At 35.4% G+C, this 22,103-nt stretch overlaps 2 protein-coding genes across 2 annotated transcripts; both read left to right on the top strand.

Moving 5' to 3' along the window:
- The first annotated feature begins 2,412 nt into the window (after positions 1 to 2,412).
- LOC104893055 (hypothetical protein) lies at positions 2,413 to 7,843 on the top strand. The gene is made up of 4 exons (XM_010679109.4): positions 2,413 to 2,782; positions 3,177 to 3,280; positions 3,380 to 3,464; positions 7,129 to 7,843. Exons 1-4 carry the CDS (start codon positions 2,555 to 2,557, stop codon positions 7,222 to 7,224), a joined length of 513 nt encoding a protein of 170 aa, XP_010677411.1. The 5' UTR covers positions 2,413 to 2,554; the 3' UTR covers positions 7,225 to 7,843.
- A 5,539-nt stretch (positions 7,844 to 13,382) lies between these two features.
- On the top strand, positions 13,383 to 21,217 carry LOC104893056 (CSC1-like protein At1g32090). The gene is made up of 11 exons (XM_010679110.4): positions 13,383 to 13,896; positions 15,791 to 15,943; positions 16,253 to 16,388; positions 17,710 to 17,811; positions 17,967 to 18,086; positions 18,218 to 18,298; positions 18,470 to 18,810; positions 18,950 to 19,195; positions 19,519 to 19,843; positions 19,939 to 20,172; positions 20,322 to 21,217. Exons 1-11 carry the CDS (start codon positions 13,586 to 13,588, stop codon positions 20,643 to 20,645), a joined length of 2,373 nt encoding a protein of 790 aa, XP_010677412.1. The 5' UTR covers positions 13,383 to 13,585; the 3' UTR covers positions 20,646 to 21,217.
- Positions 21,218 to 22,103: the final 886 nt, after the last annotated feature.

Raw genomic sequence — 22,103 nt, forward strand, 5'->3', positions numbered from 1 at the left:
CATGGAGTTAAAACTCCCCCATTTGATCACTAGGATCATTGATTACCGTCAAAGCAGCATCATCATACTCATCAATAAGATAAAATCGATTCACAACACAGCTCAAAGGCATGTATTGATTAGGATCAACAAGCTCTTTAGTTGAGTATACTTTAAGAGGGACATGAGAAGTAGGGGGCAGCAAAGCAACCTTAACAGGAGCACTTTGATTCACCAGAGGGTTAGTAAGAGAGGAGACCAAAGGAGTTATATTATATTCATCATCACTACAGGAGTCTGATGAATGGAGGGGAGAAGCTATAATGAGCTTCCCCTTCCCTTTCTCATTAGCGGGGACTGAATCAGGGACTTTTTTCTTAGCAGCGGAAGGCACCTTGGGATAAGTTTCCTTAATCACAATACCCTTCGCATGAGGTCCATTTAGAATACCTTTATCAGAAGCATTGAACCTTTTCTTGAATGGGACTAAACTGGGAGCTTTTTTGCCAAGATGCTTGGACTGTGCATGTACCACTTGTGCTTGCTCACCAGTAGTATCATGCATATCTTGTCCAACAGCCTTAGCTAAAGCTTGGTATAAACTTTTTTGCTTAGGATTTTTCACCAGCTTCATAATAACAATTTTCTTAGGAGAGTTAAGAAGAGGACAACTATCAATCAAATGCACAGAGTCGCCACAAAAGAAACATCCAGATGAAAAGTCTTCATACCACACAACATAGCTATGGACTAACTCACCACTGCGACTTATCTCAGCCAACTCATGCAAGGGTCCTTGTATATCCACCCTTATACAAGCCCTTGCAAACCTGATTTTGCTTCTTAACAGGGACCTTTGGTCCAATTTGATCAAAGCACCAATATCATTTGCAGCAAATAAATTAGCTATAGAATTAAAGTTTATAAGTTCAGTTGGGAGTCTAGGGACCCTAACCCAAAGATCCACCCATTTGATCTATTCCATATAGGATCAAATGATGGTTTCCATGGGTATATGACAAACAAATCACCCTGAATATGCTAGGGACGCTCACTCCAAACAAGAGACAAATCTTGGGGGTTTGCAAAGCGGAGAAGGATCCAGTTATTACCCATTTCAAGGTAATAAATATCTCCCTTTACAAACCTCCAATCAGCTTTAGACCTTGCTATGATTGTACGCAGATCAATAGGGGCAGATAATATCTTACCAATAAGGCAGGATTTTTTCAGCTATATCAAGCTGCACCCGGAGAAGATTATCAACAGCCTCTAAGAAAGTAGGAGGAAGAGGTGGGTCAAGAGAAACACCACCATCAGAGGGGATAATATGTAACTCAACTAGGGGGGGGGGGGTTCAGAAGACCTAACCTTATTAACACACACATTAGAGGAGGAATTACTCTTAAGCTTAGAATTTCCAGAACTAGGATTTTCTAGCAAAGCCCTTATTTTTTTTTTTTGGCTTTTCCATCACAAATGGGAATAAATAAACAGAACAAGACTTGTAGATTAGGAGAATATTAGTAAATGCAATATAGGAAGAAAAAGATGCGAGAAAGTTGAATACCTGTGTACCCCTTTTATAGAATGGGAGTACTACCTTATTGCTGGGAATGAGTGAAGATAAACTCCACTTTGGACTGAAAAATCCAATCGCATTTAATGTATTTGCAGAAACTAGACGGCTTCCATGAACTTTCCTATAGATAAAAACCAAACCAATACTCGAACTACCGCAGTACCTCTCACAAAGCACGCTAAAATGATGATTTTCCTTCTTAAATGAGTCACCACAAGTAAAACTCGCCATTAATGCTCTGGAGCAGAAAACCCTAGTCCCTATACCTATTTTGTACGTAAAGCAGAAAATATCGAAGCCTTTCATCCAAGAGAAAGACTTCATGTCCAGTTAACCAATGTATAATTAATGACGAACAACTAATATTTATTACTGAATTTAGGGAAATTAATCCAACTAAGGGAGACGAAAAGGCAGAGCTATAACTCTTCTTTACTGACAGAAGAGCTTCATAAGCACTTCCTACTATCAAATAAAACACTCCTAACAGCAGAACAACCAGAATAAAGAAGAATTGGAAGAAAGATTTGTCTTAGAAATAAGCATTTAGCTAAAGATTTAATCGAAATATAGCTTTTCGGGGGCTAGGGTTGTCAATTTGACTTCTTTTTTTCTTGAGGTCAAACCTTCTCTCTCAAACTTTTTATCTCTCTTGATTTTTTTCTTATTACTAATAATCCTAAATGGATTATTTAGATTTTCTTGTACAACAATAATTGGTATTATTAACAAGCAATTTCCATTATTTTTTTTTTAAAAAAACAACCAATTTCCAAAAACAAAAAGAAAAAGACAATGAAGTATTTGCTGAGAAGGAAATCGGGTTTAATTGGAGTTGGGTTGGACTTTGGAGCACCAAATACATAAAAAAAAACCCGAAAAGTGAACCCAAGAAAACACAGACAAATCGAAAGCCATAACCAGCAAATTCATCGATAGGTTTTCCCAAAATTTACCAGTAGTGCAGTGCTGCTAAAAGATCCCGACAAAACAATGCAGAGATGGTGTTCCAAGTTTCGAGCTTTCCCTCTCCTCCCAACTTCAACTACAACTTCATCTTCTTTCCCTTCTTTTCATCGCTTCTATCACTCTACCTCTAATTTTCAGCGTCCTATTTCACCATTTTCATCAATTTCTTCCCAATTAATCTCCCATTTCAATGCTCCCTCTTTTCTCCCCATTCCTAGAAATGGGGCATCAGTCTCCTTATTCGCTGCTTCTGTAAGTTGTCCTTTCTCTTTTCTTTTTCTCTGGGGATGATTGTGCTTTAAATTGCTAATTCTAGGTAAAGTATATGTTTTTATGATGTGGGTTTCTTTCATTTTGATTCGCTTGTGTTGATGAATGATGAATGGTGAAATTCTTCTGTTTTCTTGATGGATGACACAACATGTTTTTGGGATAAAATTGTAATGTGATAGTGAATTGATAGGAAGGGTATGATGTGGGTTTTATTGGGGTTTCTTTCTTTTTGTTTGGTTCGTGTTGATGAATTGATAGTACATTTTGTTCTTCTTTCTTGTTGATAGATGAGGATTTGATTTGGGCTTTTTTAAAAAAAAATGGTTTTTGGTTGTTTTTTTTTTACTGGGTTTCATGTTGATTTGGTGAATAGTATGCGCAAGTAAGGAACTTTTCGGCTAAATCGAAGGAGAAGAAATGGAAGAAGCTTACACCAGCTGTTTCGAGGGTCAAGAAGATCAAAATCAAGGGCTATTCGTAGGTTAACCTTGTCCCTTGTTCTTTATCCCTTCCTTTTGTGGGTGATGTGTTGTAAGTTAATGAAAATGATGAGGGGTATTGATTTTTCTTGATCAGGTCTTACAAGGGAAGGTTCAGGACTTTGAGTGACGGGACAATTAGACGATGGAGGGAAGGCAAGCGGCATAATGCACATCTGAAGGTATGCCTAGTTTAGAGACAAGCTATTAACTTCATCTATAGCCACAGGAAATTGGGAACGACTCTAATTTATGATGCATTGATATCTAATGTCTGCTCCCCAAACTATGGTCTGTATAAAGAATAAACTCACTATTAGTAGACGTTTATCAGCTTATGCATCCTTTGAAAAGATATAAAGAATCATATTCTGTATTAATGTCTGTCTTCTCCTAAAAATTTCGAGTTTGTTTAAAGTTGAGTGCCAGTAAGAGTTATAAGGTTGTCATATAAGATGGAAGGGGTGATAGAAGAGTTTGGCTTTTCTTGTTATGGTGTCTGGAAAAGCCTTTTTTTTGTTAGCATCTTAGACAAGATCTGGGTCAATCTTTTTTGATGTTGGTGCGTTTGGAGTTCTAGAAAAAAGGTGTATGATTTCTTGTTAAAGTTCAAAGATGACTCTAATTATTGCTTGCAAAGAGTTGGTCGTATGCCAAAGCAAGAATACCTTTTCCAGGTATATGGAGATTTATTCCATAGGTGTTTTTCACAAATATTGGTTGTTTAGGGAGTTCTGAGTCAGGAGGCTCTAGGACTGTTTATCCCAATCTTGATTGGATGTGTTTGAGGTTTTGTATTTTTTAGCTTCTTATTTAATCTTAGTATGGAGTATGGAGAGAATGGGGTTTGCACCAGTGATATGTGCCAAAAATGAGGATGTAATAGAAGATTGGAAGTGGAGTAACTGTGTAGTGAACTTATCCAGTATCTGAAAGTATGAAGGATCAATATTAGATTCTGTAACTGGTAGATATATCATGTCACAATGGTGGAATGAGGAGCGTGAAAGGAGAGTATGCCGTGAATTTTAGAAATATAGGTAGAGATGGCATTGAAGAAAAGGAAACAAAGAAAATTGTTGGCGTAAATGGCATTTTGTATTCTTGGGAGATGCCTAGAGAAGGCTGCTATTGTTTATTTATGAGACTTATTGAACAAGATTACGAGGAGAAATAGGACACATCAAGATTAGGAGAATAAGCACCTTGGTAGTTGGTACCAATATATAAGAATAGAGAAGATGTCCAAGACTATTCAAACTACTGAGGGATGAGAAACTGCGATGTATGTTGTGTGCGAATGATATTGTACTAGTGCACAAAATTGAGATGGGTTGATACTTAATTGGAGCAATGAATGTAAATCTTAGAATCTCGAGGACTTAGGGTTTAGGCCAAGTGGAGCAAAATAAATTACATGAAGTGCAACTTTAGTAATGAGAGGCAATCAAGCAAGGATGTAGTAATATTGAATGGTAAAGAGTCGCCCACAAGGAGATATTGACCACGAATTACAGTGGTCCAAGTGGAAAGGCGTGTGATACTGGCCACTGGGAGACCATAATGTACGTCTAAGGATGAGTGGAAAATTATACAGGATGAGTATTAGGCAAATGTTATTATGGGTTGGAATGTTGAACATTCAGAAACAATCATGTGTAGCAAAGATACATAGGTTGATGTAAATTTGTAGCAACACCATAAGAGGTAAAAACCAGAATCAGATATCCGAAGAAGGTTTGATTTGTGAATATTAAGGATAAGATAAGAGAAAACTGGTTTGGGCATGTAAGACCATGAAAAGAGGATGCAGCAGTAAGGTTCGTCGAGATTTGAGATTATGGTGATTTTAAAAGAAGTTGGTTGAGGCCATAGAGGACTTGGATGGAGGGCTGTAAAATAATATGACGAGATTATATTTGTAGGAGAATATAGCACTTATCTGATAGGTGTCAAGGTAGAGGATTTATGTGAATGACTGTCGGTGAGAAAATCTTGACTGGTGTAGCCAATCTCATCCTATTGGGATTAAGACTTTGACATTGTTATTGTTGTTGCCGTTGTATACCTTTGCAGTCACTAGATGTCTTTACCTGGTGTAATCCAATTTGTCGTTGATGGATTAGTTTTGAGCCTAAATTGAGGTATTTGCTTATGGAGTTTTGATATTATATAGCAGATGGGAGTTTCTGCTTAACGCTGACTTTTTAGCTCAGTATGCTCTTCTTGTTTGCATTCTTAGTGACCATATGAAGTAATAATTATCTTTACCCCAATAGAGTGCACAAAGACCCTCCAGTAACTTTGTAGAACTAAGAAAGCAGCCTTTTTCATCTGATATGCAGAAGAACTACTTGCTGAATTTGGCATGTATTTCAAACTTAAAATTCACCATATATATATATATAGCTGTGTAGGGGACTGTCTATGGCAGTAAAAGAACTGTGAATTTTTAACCAGATCCCTTTTTTACAAACAAGAACTTCAACATAATTAAGTTTGCTCTTGGTGGGGAAATGCGTAGGTGAAGTTTCATGCCTTGTAACATCTGAAATATGCTGTTTATGTAAGATTCATGACTTTCTTTTCCCATTCTTGATCATCTTGTTTGCTAAGCATTTATCGTATGCCTTTATTTTATTTTTTAATATATTCATTTCTGAACACTTCTTTCCTTTTGCCCTTGATTTTTCTTTTCTCCTTTACTGCATTTCTTTTATTAAGTAAGGACTAAGGAGGCTCATCTATGTACCGCCCTTTTACAAAAATTTTTGTGATCTTCAAATTAGACACACCAATTCTGTATTTCTGATTACTGTAGTCCCGGTCAAGGACTTAGGGTTGTTATGTTGCTTGTACTTGCTTGTTTGTGCATGCTGTATAAGAGACCATGTCATGATACTGGATCTATATTTCTTCGACTAATGAAAAAGGAATATCAATTACCCTATCTCAAATATGTTGTTTTTTCAAAATTGATGTATTGCGAACAGTTCATCTTCATCCTTTTGCCTTGTTGAGCAGCTATGAGCTGTTCAAATGCTTTATACGTCATCTGTCCCAAAATAATCTTCCTGTTAAACATTTTGGAATGTCCGAAAATAGTCTTCCTGTCATTCAAAAAATGGAAGAAAGAAACCTCCCTGTATATGCGCACTTTGTGCCCTGTTTTCACTTGCTACTTTTTCACTCTTTAATCACATGCTCATATCAACCATTTTTCTCTCATAATTCCAACATATCCTCTTACTATGTTTTCTCTTTCCATCTGCTTTAATAATCGAAAAGCTAAACAAGCTCATTCTAAGATGTTCCCTCCCTTTTACTAAAGGGGAGCCCCTATAGACGTAAAGACTTGACTTCACTGAACCGGCACTACTATTTGTCTTGTCGGCTCGTTGAGTGCCGTCCTTCGCCTTTGCTCCTTTCTAGTAGCCGATCGAGTTTCTTCGCCCTAATCAATAAGCGGGAGATGGTCCTGAAGTTGTATCCGGAGCCAGAGTATGGTATGAAATGGTACTAATTACAGGTAGATCCCTTATGACTGGTCTGCAACCGCATCATTACCTCGCTCGCAGGGATGAAATCATGAGAGCGAAGCGAGAAGGCGCAAGAACAGGCCTGCAAAAGATTAGGTAGAGCGCTTAAGACTAGATCGAAAGGCTGGAAACTTGACTAAAACTTCCAAGATAACTCCCAATCGATGAAGTGTATGTTTTATGGATCCTGTCTGTAGTCATCAACTGTTGTTAGTTATTTTACTTTCATTTTTGCATGACATTCTTAGTAGAAGTACCTGATTCAGATAAATTCCAGAACTTAAAAAGATTCTGTTGTTAAACGCAGTCAAAGAAATCCAAGAGAAGGCTCAGAAAACCTGAGATCGTGCCCTTGGCTTATGCGAAAGTGATGAAAAAGCTCAACTTCTGTTCAAATTTCTGAAACAAACAGGAGAAAAGATGGTGATGATTGTACGTTGATTCTGCAGTGAATACCTGATAAAATTGTTCCCCAGTGCCTTCTTTTTTGTAGCTTCCTTCTGCTTCAATATTGGATTTAATGCATTTCTTCTAAATCCAAGAACTAGTTAGCTACTCTTGTCCCTTGAAACATCATTTACCCTTGTTGCTATCAATTTATGTAAGGACTAGATATGTTTAGTTAAGCCTACATAGAAATCTTGTTTTCTTTAAGTTGCTGATTACAGCTCCCAATAAGACCACCACCTTTCTTTGGAGAAAGTGTTAATTTTTTTTTCAAGATTTGAACCTTGGTCCCAGGTGGGAGATAGGAAGTCATACAATTGGACCCAAGGGCTTGTTGGGCATTTGGGTAAGTGGCCCTATGCGAGGGCAGTCCAGAGGAAATTCATCTTACCACAGGTTTCCGAAAGGGGGCCAAATTTTTTTTTCTCAAAGCTCTGTTTCTTTACTAATTTTTTTTTTGTTTTTGTTTCTGTTTTTGTGGCCTCCTCCCAGTTGGCTTCTTTCTATGGGAGTATTATTGTTCTGAAAAATGTTGGTTAACCTAATTGGTAATCTTTATACTGCCTTGTTTTTCAGCATGTATTGTCAATTGTGAAAAGGATAAGTAAAGAAAATGATAGATTATGACGTTAAATGAATTTTGGACATATTGATATGAGTAATGTTTTATGCATCACGGGAGAAAGAATCTTGCCATAGTTCCAGACTTCCAGTGTATCGTGGTCACTTATACGTTAACATATCCTTCTTCCTTATCGTATGAGACGATTAGAAAGTCTCACAACCACTTAAATACTTCTATACGTCAATATTTCATACATTTTCTTTGATCCAACAATTTAAATATAATTTTACTTGATTTATGGTATAAGATTAGTAGTTGCCAATTGATATACAAAAGAGGATATACGAGTCCTTGATTTTTTATCTAATGATTGATATTTGATCAAACTCTACTTTGTAGAGTTATTTTACAACTTTAGAGGATCCAAACACATCAATTTCAATGCTGAAATTGCATTAAAAAAAGTTAAACCGCCTAAAACTTTTGGTTCCACCTAGGTCATAGCAATTAATAAATATTAATCAACATATATGATTTATAATAAGTATATCTTATTATAAGACGAAAAGGTATTATACTTTATTATAGTGTTCTGGACCTGTAGTGATGTTGAAGGCATAGTAAAAAAAAAAAAAAAAAAAGCATTGCGTGAAAAGGCTAGTAAATTTACGCTATTTTTGGCGAGGTTTAGGTGCACTTTTGGACTTTTTTTGAAAAGGTGCAACTTGCAAGTGGAAAGGGGTTTGGGATAGTTGGTGCCTGGTGGTGGACCACCTATCTCCACCATTGCAAATTCAAGCTCCATCAAAGGGTGTCTAGGGAATTCAGGAAAGATAAATGAAGACACATCTACTAGAATCTAGTACCAGTCGTAAAATAGATTTCAAACTTGTTTTTAGGCTCATATTTTTCATTAAAATTATAGTTTCAAATATTACTTGGTTTAATGGTTAAAACTATAATATATAAGTTTGAAGTTATGGGATCAAATCTTATAACATGTATTTTCTAACTTTTTTTTATTGTATTTGGAGTATATGAAGTCAACACTTTAAGGGATAGCGCGACGTGGCACAATTTCTTGTTGATGAACATGTCAGAAACAACCTTTTCAATACAAGTTTTTGCGAGAAACAACCTTTAAAAAGATCTGACAAAATAAGACCTTAAAAATATTTATTGCAACCAACCTTGACCCAATTTTCGAGCATTGACCAAGTATTTTACGGCTTCGACTCACTAAAAGCAAACATGGTAAGGCATGTAACCCACATTTCTTATGTTTTAACTCGATTTTTTTCACATACTGATGAAGTCAACATCGGAAAATACTTGATCAGTGTCGCAAAATTGAGAAAAGCAAGGTTAAAACATAAGAGATGCAGTTCACGTGCACTCCACATGTTTTGTTTTAACGAGTCAACACTGAAAAATGTTTGTTCAATATTTTCTTCTTAAGGTATTCTTTTGCCAGATTTTTGAAAAAAGATTATATCTCGCAAAAAAATGTATTTAAAAGGTCGTTTTTGATAATTTTCTTTTAATATATTAGTATAGATATGTGTAAATATACATATTTCTTATTTGTAAAAACAAAACCTTAAAGTTTCGATATTTATCTCTATGTACTCTCTTGGCTCCTTTTTATTTGTCCATTAACTTCTGTTGGCTTATTATAAATTTAGTTGGGTGGAATTTATAAATCATAGAGATGTTGGATATTTTTAGTACAAACAAAATTCAAAAGAACAAATCAAAAATGAAAGTGGGCCAAAATTTGAAAACGAAGAGAGTATAGTAGTATATGAATACTAGTACATAGCAAACCATCCTTTAAATAATGACCTATAAAAACGATGATAATGCTATGAAATATACACGTATTATAATTTCTGTTTTCTTGGATACAATATTTAATTATTTTAATCTACTCACTAGAAAATCAAATATTGCATAAAGAAAAATAAAGGAAGTATAATATACTTTGTATCTTCGTCTATTTTCAAGATCAATCTATCAAACTCACCCCTTAATCTTAGGTATTGTTTGGTTGACATTCTAATTCCTGGATAGTCTAATTTCCTAGGAAGTTAAAATTAGAGATGTTATTCGGTTGACATAAGTAAGGAGGTTCTACTTCCTATAAAATTGAAGAAAATTGATTACCTAGCCCCTAGATAGGTCACTAGAACATCCCCTAGAGATTTCAATTTCATATACTCAACTAAATAATATAGGAAAATTTGACGGAAACAACCTTTTAAAATACAAGTTTTTGCGAGAAACAACATTTTTAAAAAATATGGCAAAATAAGACCTTTAAAATATATTTTTTTTGCGAGAAACAACCTTGACTTATCTTCTGGGTATTAACCAAGTATTTTGCGACTTAGACTCATTGAAATCAAATAATGGCAAGGCACGTAATCTACATCTTGTGTTTCAACCCAATTTCCCTTCATATACTGATGAAGTCAACGTCAAAAAATACTTGGTCAATGTTGAAAAATGGATGAAAACGGGATTGAAGCATAAGAGATGCACTTCACGTGCACTCCACATGGTTGGTTTGAGTCATATCCAGTGAACATATTGAATTTCATCACTTTGAATTGTGGCACCTGGAGCACTATGAGGTATGGGACTGTAATTGTACATATTGAATCTCATCAGTGAACAAATATCAACGCACCAGTGTAAAAAGAAACAAAGATTGCAAATCACTCACTTGACATTAGCTTCAGGAATTGAGTTACTTTCAGGTGGGGGCTGTCATTGTACATTTTGAGTTTGTCAATGAACAACCACGAAACCAATGATGTACAAAGAAACATAATATAATAAAAGTATTCATTTGGCATCCTAATTGCATGTAATGTTTCACTCTTTACTTGTGGGACTGTTAGTGTCATTGTACATATATATGGAATTTTAATGAACAACCATAGTCTATCATTTGTACCTTTACCCCAGTAATGTACAATCAATTTCACTTAATATACAACAATGCAAGTAATAAGAATACTCCCTCTGTTTTTTTTATCTTTCTCACTTAGAATCTTGACACTATTCATGCATAGAGAGAATCTTCTCAAATGTTCTCAATTTATAAGAAAAAACATAGTCATGTGGGGTCTTGTTTGATTCGTCTCAATTAGTACTTTATTAATATTCAATCGTTATAATTTTTACTAATATATAATGAAAGATATTTAAGTTTTAAAACGTGCATTGGAAGATGTGCAAAAGAAAGTGAGAATGATAAAAAAAAAAAACAGAGGGAGTACTCCCTCCGTTTCCTAAAGATCTTCCCACTTACTGTTCCTACAAATACCAAGGAAAATCAAGTTGTGTGGGGCATGGTGTGAGTAAAGTAGGAGAGAGAAAGGGGTTAAGATAAATAAATAAATAAAAAGGGGTTAAAGTAGGAGAGAGAAAGGGAGTAAAATTGAATTAATAATATAATGGTGGACCATATGATAGTGACATGAGAGGGTAAATAGGGAAATTTTTTTTGCCAAATAAGGAATAAAGCAAAAGAGGGAAGATCTTTTGGAAACACCCTTAAACGGAAAGAGGGAAGATCTTTAGGAAACGGAGGGAGTAATCACAATTTGTTTGCATGTTCATAAAAATAACAACATAGTTCATATGTTCAATGGAAGTCCATTATTGTACAACAGAAAGATTAACAATGTAAGTCAATTGTTCAAATCAAATTCCATCATGCAGTCACATAAAATCGTCAATAACACACAATGAACAATAACAGACATCCAAAGTACAATTCTTGTGATATAGTGAACAATGTGATAACACACAATGAACTATATAGACATTCAAAGTAGATGTTCAAATATTTCTTTAGATTTTCCCCTTTACTCTCAAAAGGGTGGCCAATGGTATTTCTTCACTTTGTATTCTTGCAACCCCAAAAAAAAAACGAAATCATTAAACATGGAGGGAGGAGAAAATTACTCAATTGTTGGGATATTGAACGAAATTTGGGGTATTGAATGAAATATTTGCAAAATTTATGACTAATTTTTGGGATGGTGGAAAATAATTATAGTGGATTGGACATATGAAGGTTATGGAGGTTATGGAGATTTTAAATTTTTTTGGAGAGTGAAAATATAGAGGAAAGTGAAATGATGGAGGTTGAGTGTGGGAAAGTGGGAAGTGGAATGGTGATTTACTCGCATTTAATGGTGAACAATAACTATCAAATCAGTTACTTTTTGAATTTTCGACATGTAGACTGGAAATAAGGGAATGTACATTGGCTGTCAAATCAATTACTTTTTGCATGTTAATTGGCACGTTTTATTCTTCTTGCCTTACGTTTTGGAGCTGTTGTAGCCCTTGTAGGATGTTCATCCTACACCTCATACCAACATTTGCTTATTGCTTAGATGATGAAGTATATAATATGGCAATTAATAATTAAAAATGAGTAGACAATGGTGTCAAGCATGTGCGTGAGGAATAGTTTCGTCCTATTATCTAAAATTTGATATCATTGTTTGCAGTTGCACGTCAATGGTGACAGCAAAACACATCCATGAGCCATGACCATGACAAGGAAAATTGGAAGAGAACAAAAGAACTGCGTGCTCAATAATCAACTAAAATTGGATTTGGAATTAGCTGGAATTCCTTCTTTTCTGTCCTTTTTCCCTTACACCTTGTCCTTCTTCTCTATGGCATCTGGGATTCTCCACAAACGTCTTACAGTTACATAGAGCTGAAAATAAGAGTACTATATTTTTTGATGCTAAAATAGGAGTACTATATACTAATTATACATAAAGATAGATAGGAGTTAGTTCAAGTGGGTAGAGCGTCCTCCCTTAGCCCTTGAGTTCAGGGATTCGATCGGGTCCGAAGAAAATTGTCTTTAAGTATTACCAAATCAATCCGTCTTGCATGGACCCGGTTCACACTAAAAATAGTGTGGACCAGGTCAGGCACGTGACCGGTTAAAAAGTACTCACTTATACACTATATCAAAAATAGATATACTATATCAAAAATAAATACACTATATGATACATAGGTACACTATATCAAAAATAGATACACTATATCATAACTACTAAATATTTACTTAAACGCATTACAGAAACATACACTATATCAAAAATAAATATACTATATTATACATAGGTACACTATATCATTTTAACATACACTATATCATTTTAACATATACTATATCATATCAATATACACTATCCTAAACTCACGTGATATGGATCGGGTGCACACTAATTAATGTGCACCGGGTTCATGTTAGTTTTTTTTATTACCAAATCTATAACATACCCAAACGTATAAGTAATAAAAGTTACAACTTTACAGAAAAGGTATACTTAATAACAAAATTTCCTAATTTATGAAGTACTAAATATGTATACTACTATAACTATTGATTTCTTGATGAAAGGAAAAGAATATTCTAGATTGGAGCTATACTTCTTTAAAAAATATTTTTTAACAAAATCTCATTGTAGTTTCTCTTTTAAAAAATGGAGGGAGTAATAATGACGCCTCAAATCAAAATCAAAAGCAAAATCATATTCTTTCCCTTCTGTTTCTGTTATACTACTACTTTACCAGCTTGTCTACATCCTTCCAAATTCCTGCGACTCACAAATAAAAAAACACCCAAAAAAGCTTCTTTTCACACCATTTTTACTCCCTCTTTTATTTTCTCTAAAGTTCTCATCTTTCTTGCACATCAACAACAATGGCTACTCTTTCAGACATTGGAGTTTCAGCATTCATAAACATAATCACTGCTTTTGCTTTCTTACTTGCATTTGCTTTTCTCAGAATTCAACCCATTAATGACAGAATTTACTTCCCAAAGTGGTATTTTAAAGGCCAAAGAAAAGACCCTTCTGCTACTAATTTTGTGGGTAAATTTGTTAATCTTAATGTTAAAACTTATTTCACCTTTCTTAATTGGATGCCTGAAGCTCTCAAAATGTCTGAAACTGCTCTTATTGAACATGCTGGACTTGATTCTGCTGCTTTTCTCCGGATTTACACTCTTGGGTACTCCTTAATTCACTTCCTTTTTGCTTAATTCTATTACTTTTTGCTTTTTTTGGGTGTTTTTATGTAATTCTAAGATGGGTTTGATTTGATTTTATTGTAAAAATATGGACTTGGGTTTAGTGATTGATGGGTGATTGAGTGTATCCTTTTTTTTTTATGCTTGTTTCAGTCATTGAGTAATTTTGGGTTTTCCCCAAAAATAGATGCTGGTGTAATTTTAGTAGAATTGACTTTATTATTAGGAATTGAGTAATTGGCTCTAATTTTACTCCTTTTATGGGGGGTGGAATTTTGGGTACATATTTGCTACAGTGGGCAATAAGTATTCCTACTCATATGCTTGCGTTTTTATTTTTTATTTTTTTATATAGTTGTGATTTTAGTTTTGAACTTTTTCTGGTGTAATGTACTAAGAGTGCATTGATTTTAGGTTTTCATGTTGCTTCTCTTTGCTGCTTAGTTTCCAATGACAAAGTCAATGGGTAATTCTGGGTTCGTTGATAAATACACTTGAGAAAGTTTTGGTACTGTGAACTTTGATTTAGTTGTTGATGATGTAAATTAGGGTTGACCCTTTTAAATTTTCTAGGAAATATATAGTCTGAGATGGTTCTGTAAATTGCTTTCAGATGTGATCTGATGATAGACGACTGATTACTTTCTTTTGTTATGAAAAGGATTGAAAGGAATTACTAGTAATTAATTTAATTCCTTGTTCCCTATCTTGTGGTTGTGGCTAATCAAACTCAATGCATTAAGTTTTGTTTTATTGATCAAATTTTGCTGTTTATGGGAGCTTTAAATAATTTCCAAGACGCGGCAGATATTAGAGCTTATATCTTTTCAAAATAGATTTTTCCGTTTTGTACATGTCTTAGTTATCTTGAGTTCAGAACCTTTGAGCTCTTTTATCTTGCAAATAATAGATTTTATAGTGGTTGCCTGATGATGTAATAGTCAACTGGCTCAACTTTACCCTGTTTTGCAAGTTTAGCTCAGTGGTAGCTCTTTTTGGCTCCCAGGCGGTTGGCCAGGGATCGACACCCCTTCCCAGCGGAATTTATCTCCTACACATTTCCTGAGATAGGATATGTGGGGTCTGCTAAAAAAAAAGTCTTTACCTTGTAAAATCTCCTGCTAAATCTGTATAACTTTGTCACCCAGAGTGAAATATATAAATGTGGTTTTTATGTTAATGAATGTGTCTCTTCTTTATGTAATTCCCCCTTTCCCCCAATTTTATTTTTGTAATTTATATTTTATATTAATTCTTTGCTTCACTTTCTTTCCTTTTCCCCTCCCTAAAGAATTATGACATAATCTTGAGCAAAGCAAGCAAAGAGTTTACGGTCCTCGCTCATCCTAGCTACAAATATTCTTCAGAATAAGTTTAGCTTGATCATTCCTTATATTACTGCTCTAGAGCTTAAACCTTCGACAAGTATTTTGTGTTGTTGACAACGTTGTGAATCATTTATTTTCAAAATGAGCAGCCTACTTTGCACATCTTTCTCGCTATCTCTCTGTTTTCCTTTTGTTAAAATGATATACTGGTCCTCTAGCTGATATAATATCACATAAGACACAACTTCTTGATAAGTAGAAAGCTGGGAGTTGTTTGGTTCTTAGAAGCACAAGAACTGCAATTTCTTAGGAAGTTTGAATTCCACAAAGTATACCTAGTCTCCCTTACAATTTTCAATACTTCCCAGGTTCTGGAGTCTGTGAAATGCAACTTCCTATATCCAACCATCCAATTACACAGTCACTTTTTACTTGGATCCTATGAATAATAATATTTGCTCAAGGTGTCGCGAACTATTTTTTTGTGCAGTGTTTAATTACGGTCATGGTTGTAATGATAATTTTTTTTCAATTCTTTCTTCTGCAGCTTGAAAATTTTCTTGCCTATGATGATTTTAGCACTTGTTGTACTTGTACCAGTCAATGTATCTGGAGGAACCTTAGCTTTCCTAAGGAAAGAACTGGTTACGAGCGACATTGACAATCTTTCAATATCAAATGTGCCTCCCAAATCGTATAGGTGAGGTTTTGTAAGTATTTTACTTTTGTTGCTTGGTAATGAGCGAACAGCTTATGATAGTGATGATAACAACCTAAAGTGGAAAAGGTGCTGCTGTTTCGATGCACCTGTTTGAACTTTGATGAGTAAACTGCAACATTCACTTTGGTCTTGCAATTTAGTTCTCTAAATTAATCGAGGCATACAACAATATATTTTGTGGGATCTTTAATGTTAAGATTTCTTTTGGGACTGTCATAAGTTCATTCATTTTATTGAAGGTTGAGTGGATCTACTATAAGACAATAACTCTTATCCCCTGTTTTTCAGGTTCTTTGTGCACATTGCAATGCAGTATGTGTTTACATTTTGGACTTGTTTCATGCTTTACAAGGAATATGATACAGTTGCATCAATGAGATTACAATTTTTGGCTTCCCAGCAAAGGCGTGCTGAGCAATATACAGTGAGATTTTTTCCCCTCACAAATTGCTATCTATTTATCTTGCTTGTGAGAACATATAATTCCTTGACATCTTTATTTTGTTAATGCATCCACTAAGTGCCACTTAACAAGGGATCCCTTATTCACTAAAGTTGTGGGCTTGCGGCATTTGGAAATGTTTTATGTGTTATTGTTATTTCTCTGGAATTTCTTGTCGTGAAGGATTACATGTAAATTCTGGCTATCACACCATTTCAGTGTTTCAGACAAGAGCAGAACTTATGCTCACTCACACACACGCACGCACGCACGCACGCACGCACGGACGCACACACACGCACGGACGCACACGTACGCACGCACGCACGGACGCGCACACACACACACACACACACACACACACACACACAAACACACACACACACACACACACACAAACACAAACACAAACACAAATATATATATATATATATATATATATATATATATATATATATATATATATATATATGTAGGGGCAAGATCACATGAAAATACTCTTTACATGAGAAATGAGAATGAATCTCAACCACACTATCGGATTAGAGTTACAACAATTGTTCATTAGAGTTATACCACCCTAAAAAAATTTAAGTCCAAAAAAATATTTTTTTTTTAAATTTTTTTTTTGTAATATTCTTTTTTTGGAGTTACATCAGTTTTTCATTAGAGTTACATCACTTATTCATAAGAGTTATATCACATAAAATTCATTCTCATTTCTCACGTAAGTATGCATTCTCATATGAACTCACTTTATTATAATGTGAGGTCACTTGACCTCCTAACTCAGGAGGGGGAGTGGGAATGGCGTGCCTCTATCCTGGGTGGAGAGTGGAGACCAGTGAGACCACATAATCTAAGGATATGCCCACCTATGTAGCATGGGTACTTCTTCTAGGTCACGTACTCGTACTCGCACCCGTACCCGATACGATACGTATCCTGTATGGGTACGCGTACCCTTTCCTAAAATTTCAAAATCTTGCCGTTTTATGTCCCCGTACCCGAATCCGCACCCGTATTCGTACCCGTCTATGTGCAACCTAGATGCCCACTGGGTTACACGTCCTTTCGTTCGTTACTTCAATTATGTCATTATGTTTTGCAAACTGTTTCCTGTTTTCTGTTTAATTTTAAAAAAAAATTGTATACCATGCGAATCTAGTATGATGCACTTAGTTCGTTTAACCATTGCACATAACTCAAGTTTTGACACTAGCACAATATAGATCAATGTTCTTATGCATGCATCTTGTGGGCTAAAGAAAATGTGGTGTGCTTATCTATTATGCTTGTGCAGGTATTAGTCAGGAATGTGCCACGTGTCTCAGGCCGCTCAATCTCAGATTCTGTAGATACTTTTTTCAAGAAAAATCATCGGAATACCTACCTCTGCCACCAGGTTTAACCTTGTTCTCTGGATACTACTCCATGAGTAACAGACCCTGTATTTGTTACTGGGCTTAGTTAACTACAGTTTTTTTCTATATGAAGAGTGTGATTTGGACCCCTGGTTGCTGTCAATGCACTTCATTTAGTGTATTTCATTGTTTTTAGGCTGTATACAACGCAAACAAATTTGCAAAACTTGTGAGGCAAAGGGATAAACTCCAAAATTGGTTGGACTACAACCAACTTAAGTTTGAAAGAAAGCCAGGCAGCAGGCCGACAACAAAGGTATAAAAAAAACCATCATCCCATATCACTAAGAGAGAACATGGTATATTTCTAGAGTTGTGCTTCAATTTTCTGATGACATAAAAGTGTATGCATTTGAACTTACAGAACTAATTTTGTTAACCATTCAGACAGGATTTCTTGGTCTTTGGGGTGAAAGAGTTGATTCCATTGACTACTACAAAGAGCAACTGAAGCAGTTAGAGAAAAAAGTGAGTCATTACTAAGTCCATCTTGAGTTCCTTGATGCTTCTTGCATGTTATATCTGGTATCTATCCCGATAAGTTTGCAGACACTATATTTACATTGCGGTGGAAAACTGACCTAAATGGCTATGAGGTACATGTAATAATTCATATTTTTGGGTCAAATAATCTTTTAGATGACAATGGAGCGCCAGAGAGTTCTCACGGACCAAAAGTCCATCCTGCCTGCTGCTTTTGTTTCTTTCAATTCGCGGTGGGGTGCAGCCGTATGTGCACAGACAGAACAAAGTAGAAATCCTACATTGTGGTTGACAAGTTGGGCTCCCGAACCTCGTGATGTTTATTGGCGTAACCTAGCCATACCATTCGTTTCCCTCACTATCAGAAAATTTGTGATTGGGGTAACTGTTTTTGCCTTGGTGTTTTTCTACATGATACCTATTGCTTTTGTGCAATCTCTTGCAAATCTTGAAGCTTTGGAAAGAGTTGCTCCGTTCCTGAGGCCTGTCATAGAAGTGTAAGTATTTGCGTTTTGAGGTTCCATATGTTTTTGCATTGTTTCATGGTTGTCCCTACTCCTATGGCGTCTTACTTCTTATATTAATTTTGATTTTATTTCTATGCTTGTTGTTTATAATTTTCTTCATTAAATGCAGGAACATTATCAAGTCTTTTCTACAGGGTTTCCTTCCTGGTCTGGCACTGAAAATTTTCTTATTCATTCTCCCAGTTCTTTTGATGTTCATGTCAAAGATTGAAGGACATGTAGCTTACTCCAAACTAGAGCGTAGAGCTGCAGCAAAATACTACTATTTCATGTTGGTGAACGTGTTTTTGGGAAGCATAGCTACTGGAACAGCTTTAGGTCAACTTGATGCTTTCCTCCACCAATCACCTACTCAGTAATATTTCCTTTATGAATCCCCTTGCTTCAGTTGGTTTTGATTTACTTAACGCATGATTGGTTCAACTCGTGAAAAGGAAATGGAATTGGAATGGATATGAGGAAAGGAATGGTAACAATAATTGTGTGGTATTGAGGGTAACAGAAAAAGGGTTTTTTTTGGGGGGGGGATAATTTGGTGGAAATCTTCACCCTCAAGAAAGGGAGACCCATTCCCCACTCCTTATACACAACATGTAATGGAAATGGTTTCTTGTTTCCGTTTCTAACACTTAAAAGTTTCATAACTTGCATGCTCATAATTTGTATTTCATTCTTCAGGATACCAAGAAATATCGGTGTATCAATTCCAATGAAGGCTACCTTTTTCATTACATATATAATGGTGGATGGTTGGGCTGGCATTGCCAGTGAGATTCTTCGCTTGAAGCCACTTGTCATTTTCCATTTGAAAAACATGTTTATAGTCAAAACTGAGCGAGATAGAGATAGGGCTATGGATCCTGGAAGTGTTGATTATCCCGAGACTCTACCGAGCCTGCAGCTTTACTTCCTCCTTGGTGTTGTCTATGCTGTAGTTACTCCAATACTGCTGCCTTTTATAATCATCTTCTTTCTCTTTGCTTTCCTTGTTTACCGTCACCAGGTATGCCTCATTTTTTTTCAATTCTCTCGTCTTAGTCTTTTTATGGTTATTCGGATGTTACTCATATAATGCCTGATGTAATGTCATTGTTCCAGATCATCAATGTGTATATTCAACGATATGAAAGTGCAGCTGCATTCTGGCCACATGTTCACAGCCGCATCATTGCTAGCCTTTTGATATCTCAATTGTTATTAATGGGGCTTCTCAGCACGAAGAAGGCTGCTAATTCTACTCCCTTTCTCATCATTCTACCCCTACTGACCTTTGCATTCCACAAGTATTGCAAGACCCGTTTTGAGCCTGCATTTAATAAATATCCCCTTGAGGTAAGATGATAAATTAGCTAATACTAATAATGACAAATCTGATTAAGCTTTTTCAGAATGGTTTATACTTTGTATATTCTCGGAAAAATCATCAATTTGCTGTTTTATTGAATGCTGATCTGATTAAATTTCTTTTAATCTTGGTACAGGAAGCGACAGAAAAGGACGAGCAAGAGCACACTGAGGAAGCTGATCAAAACGTAAAACCCTACCTCGCTGATGCATATCTGCATCCCATCTTTCATTCCTTTGAGGAAGTAGACTGTGAAGAGCTCAAAGTCGATGCAGTTCGGGTTGACAAACACCATGCACATGTCTCAAGTCCCTCAGCTCGAATCGAAGAAAGCTCGGCTTCTCCTCCTGCACAACCGGCGGCTCAATATTACAGTTACGGGCATGATTTTCATTCTTATAATTATTACCATCACCATGAGGTGCAATCTTCACACTATGAGCATCATTATCAAGGTTGATCCTCGAGCTACTTAACCAAGTGTGCTAACGACTGAACTTTTAGTTTTTAGTTCCAACCAAGGTTTATTGATGTGTTTTTCACTTTCTACACTCTCAGGAGCTGTGTTAATTCTGATGTAGAAGTAGTAGTTAACTAGTTATCATAACTATAGGGAAAATGCTTCTTAGGTAGTCTTTCGTGGAAGGCTTGAGGTACGTCTTCAGTTATTGATAATAGGTGTTTTGGAGGGTTCAATGCTATAGAACGTGTGGGCTTTGTTCCTCTTTAAATCTTTCTGTGAGAGGTTACAGTAAATTAAGTTATAGCTGGTGTAAATTAATTTGTAGTTCAGAATCGTAGCTTTTAACATCTACATGTAGATAGTAAAGTAAATGTTGTTAGGGAAACTACGGAAATAAAAAGGGTTACAAGATGAACAATATTCTAGACGTGATTTACTTTCCCAAAAGTAATATTACGACCCTATTCGTAAGCACAGGTTTTACGGAATTTACCTTCGAGATACAAAGAAGAAAACAATTGTGGTCACGCTTATTATGAACATTATCAATTGAAAATGAGTTTGTGAAATTTGTGAATGATGAACAATTTTAGTTTTTGATCTTGCGAGTTGAGAGAAAATATGAAAGAGTAAGTTTTTCTTCATATGAGAGAATCATATATATATATATATATATATATATATATATATAATATATTATATATATATATATATATATATATATATATATGTATAATATATATGTATATATATGTATAATATATATGTATATATGTATATATATATGTGTGTGTGTGTGCAAGCTATAAGCTTTTGAGAAATTCGAAACATCAACAAGCACTAATTAGTAACCGTCAATACAAGAACAAAATGTCGCAGATAGTAGGCGCTCGCGAGGTGCCATTCAAGTCGTGAGCTGGCCTTGCCTTAGCAGGTCACGAGGTGCGACCATAGTCACGACATGCGAGATGCCTCGCTGCTCTCACTTGCTGGTGGGCTTTGTAGCTGTTTATCGCATGGTGCGACAAGCTTCACGAGGTGCGAGCTCTTGCTACTACCATTGTAAATTATAACGCAAATGCAGCATACTCACACTAGGGGTGTTCATAAAAAACCGAAATCGAAAAATCGTACCAAAATACCGAAAAACAGGTCTAAATGGGTGGTTACCGAACCGACAAAAAAAATTAACGGTACGGTTACCTAACCGATAAAATTAATGATTAAACGGTACGGTTACGATTAAGATTTTTGAGTGAACGGTTAACCGAAATACCAAAATATTTTTTCTCAATTTAATTATTGTGAAATATTTTCGAACAATTACATTAATTTTAACATTTGTTGCTATGTTACAACAATTAGTGAAAGTAATTATTTGGAAACTCTAGCACGAATATAAACATTATAATTAGGTAATGGAGTGAATTATTAGTGTTAATTATGTTTTCTAAT

The sequence above is a fragment of the Beta vulgaris genome, chromosome 5 (assembly GCF_026745355.1).
Source record: "Beta vulgaris subsp. vulgaris cultivar EL10 chromosome 5, EL10.2, whole genome shotgun sequence".
Classification (NCBI taxonomy): domain Eukaryota; kingdom Viridiplantae; phylum Streptophyta; class Magnoliopsida; order Caryophyllales; family Amaranthaceae; genus Beta; species Beta vulgaris.

Coding starts and splice junctions, on each gene's coding strand:
- LOC104893055 (XM_010679109.4), top strand. CDS start 2,555: ATGCAGAGATGGTGTTCCAAGTTTCGAGCTTTCCCTCTCCTCCCAACT. Junction 2,783..3,176: donor TCTCCTTATTCGCTGCTTCT/GTAAGTTGTCCT, acceptor TTTGGTGAATAG/TATGCGCAAGTAAGGAACTT. Junction 3,281..3,379: donor ATCAAAATCAAGGGCTATTC/GTAGGTTAACCT, acceptor TTTCTTGATCAG/GTCTTACAAGGGAAGGTTCA.
- LOC104893056 (XM_010679110.4), top strand. CDS start 13,586: ATGGCTACTCTTTCAGACATTGGAGTTTCAGCATTCATAAACATAATC. Junction 18,299..18,469: donor TGAAGCAGTTAGAGAAAAAA/GTGAGTCATTAC, acceptor ATAATCTTTTAG/ATGACAATGGAGCGCCAGAG. Junction 19,196..19,518: donor CTCCACCAATCACCTACTCA/GTAATATTTCCT, acceptor TTCATTCTTCAG/GATACCAAGAAATATCGGTG.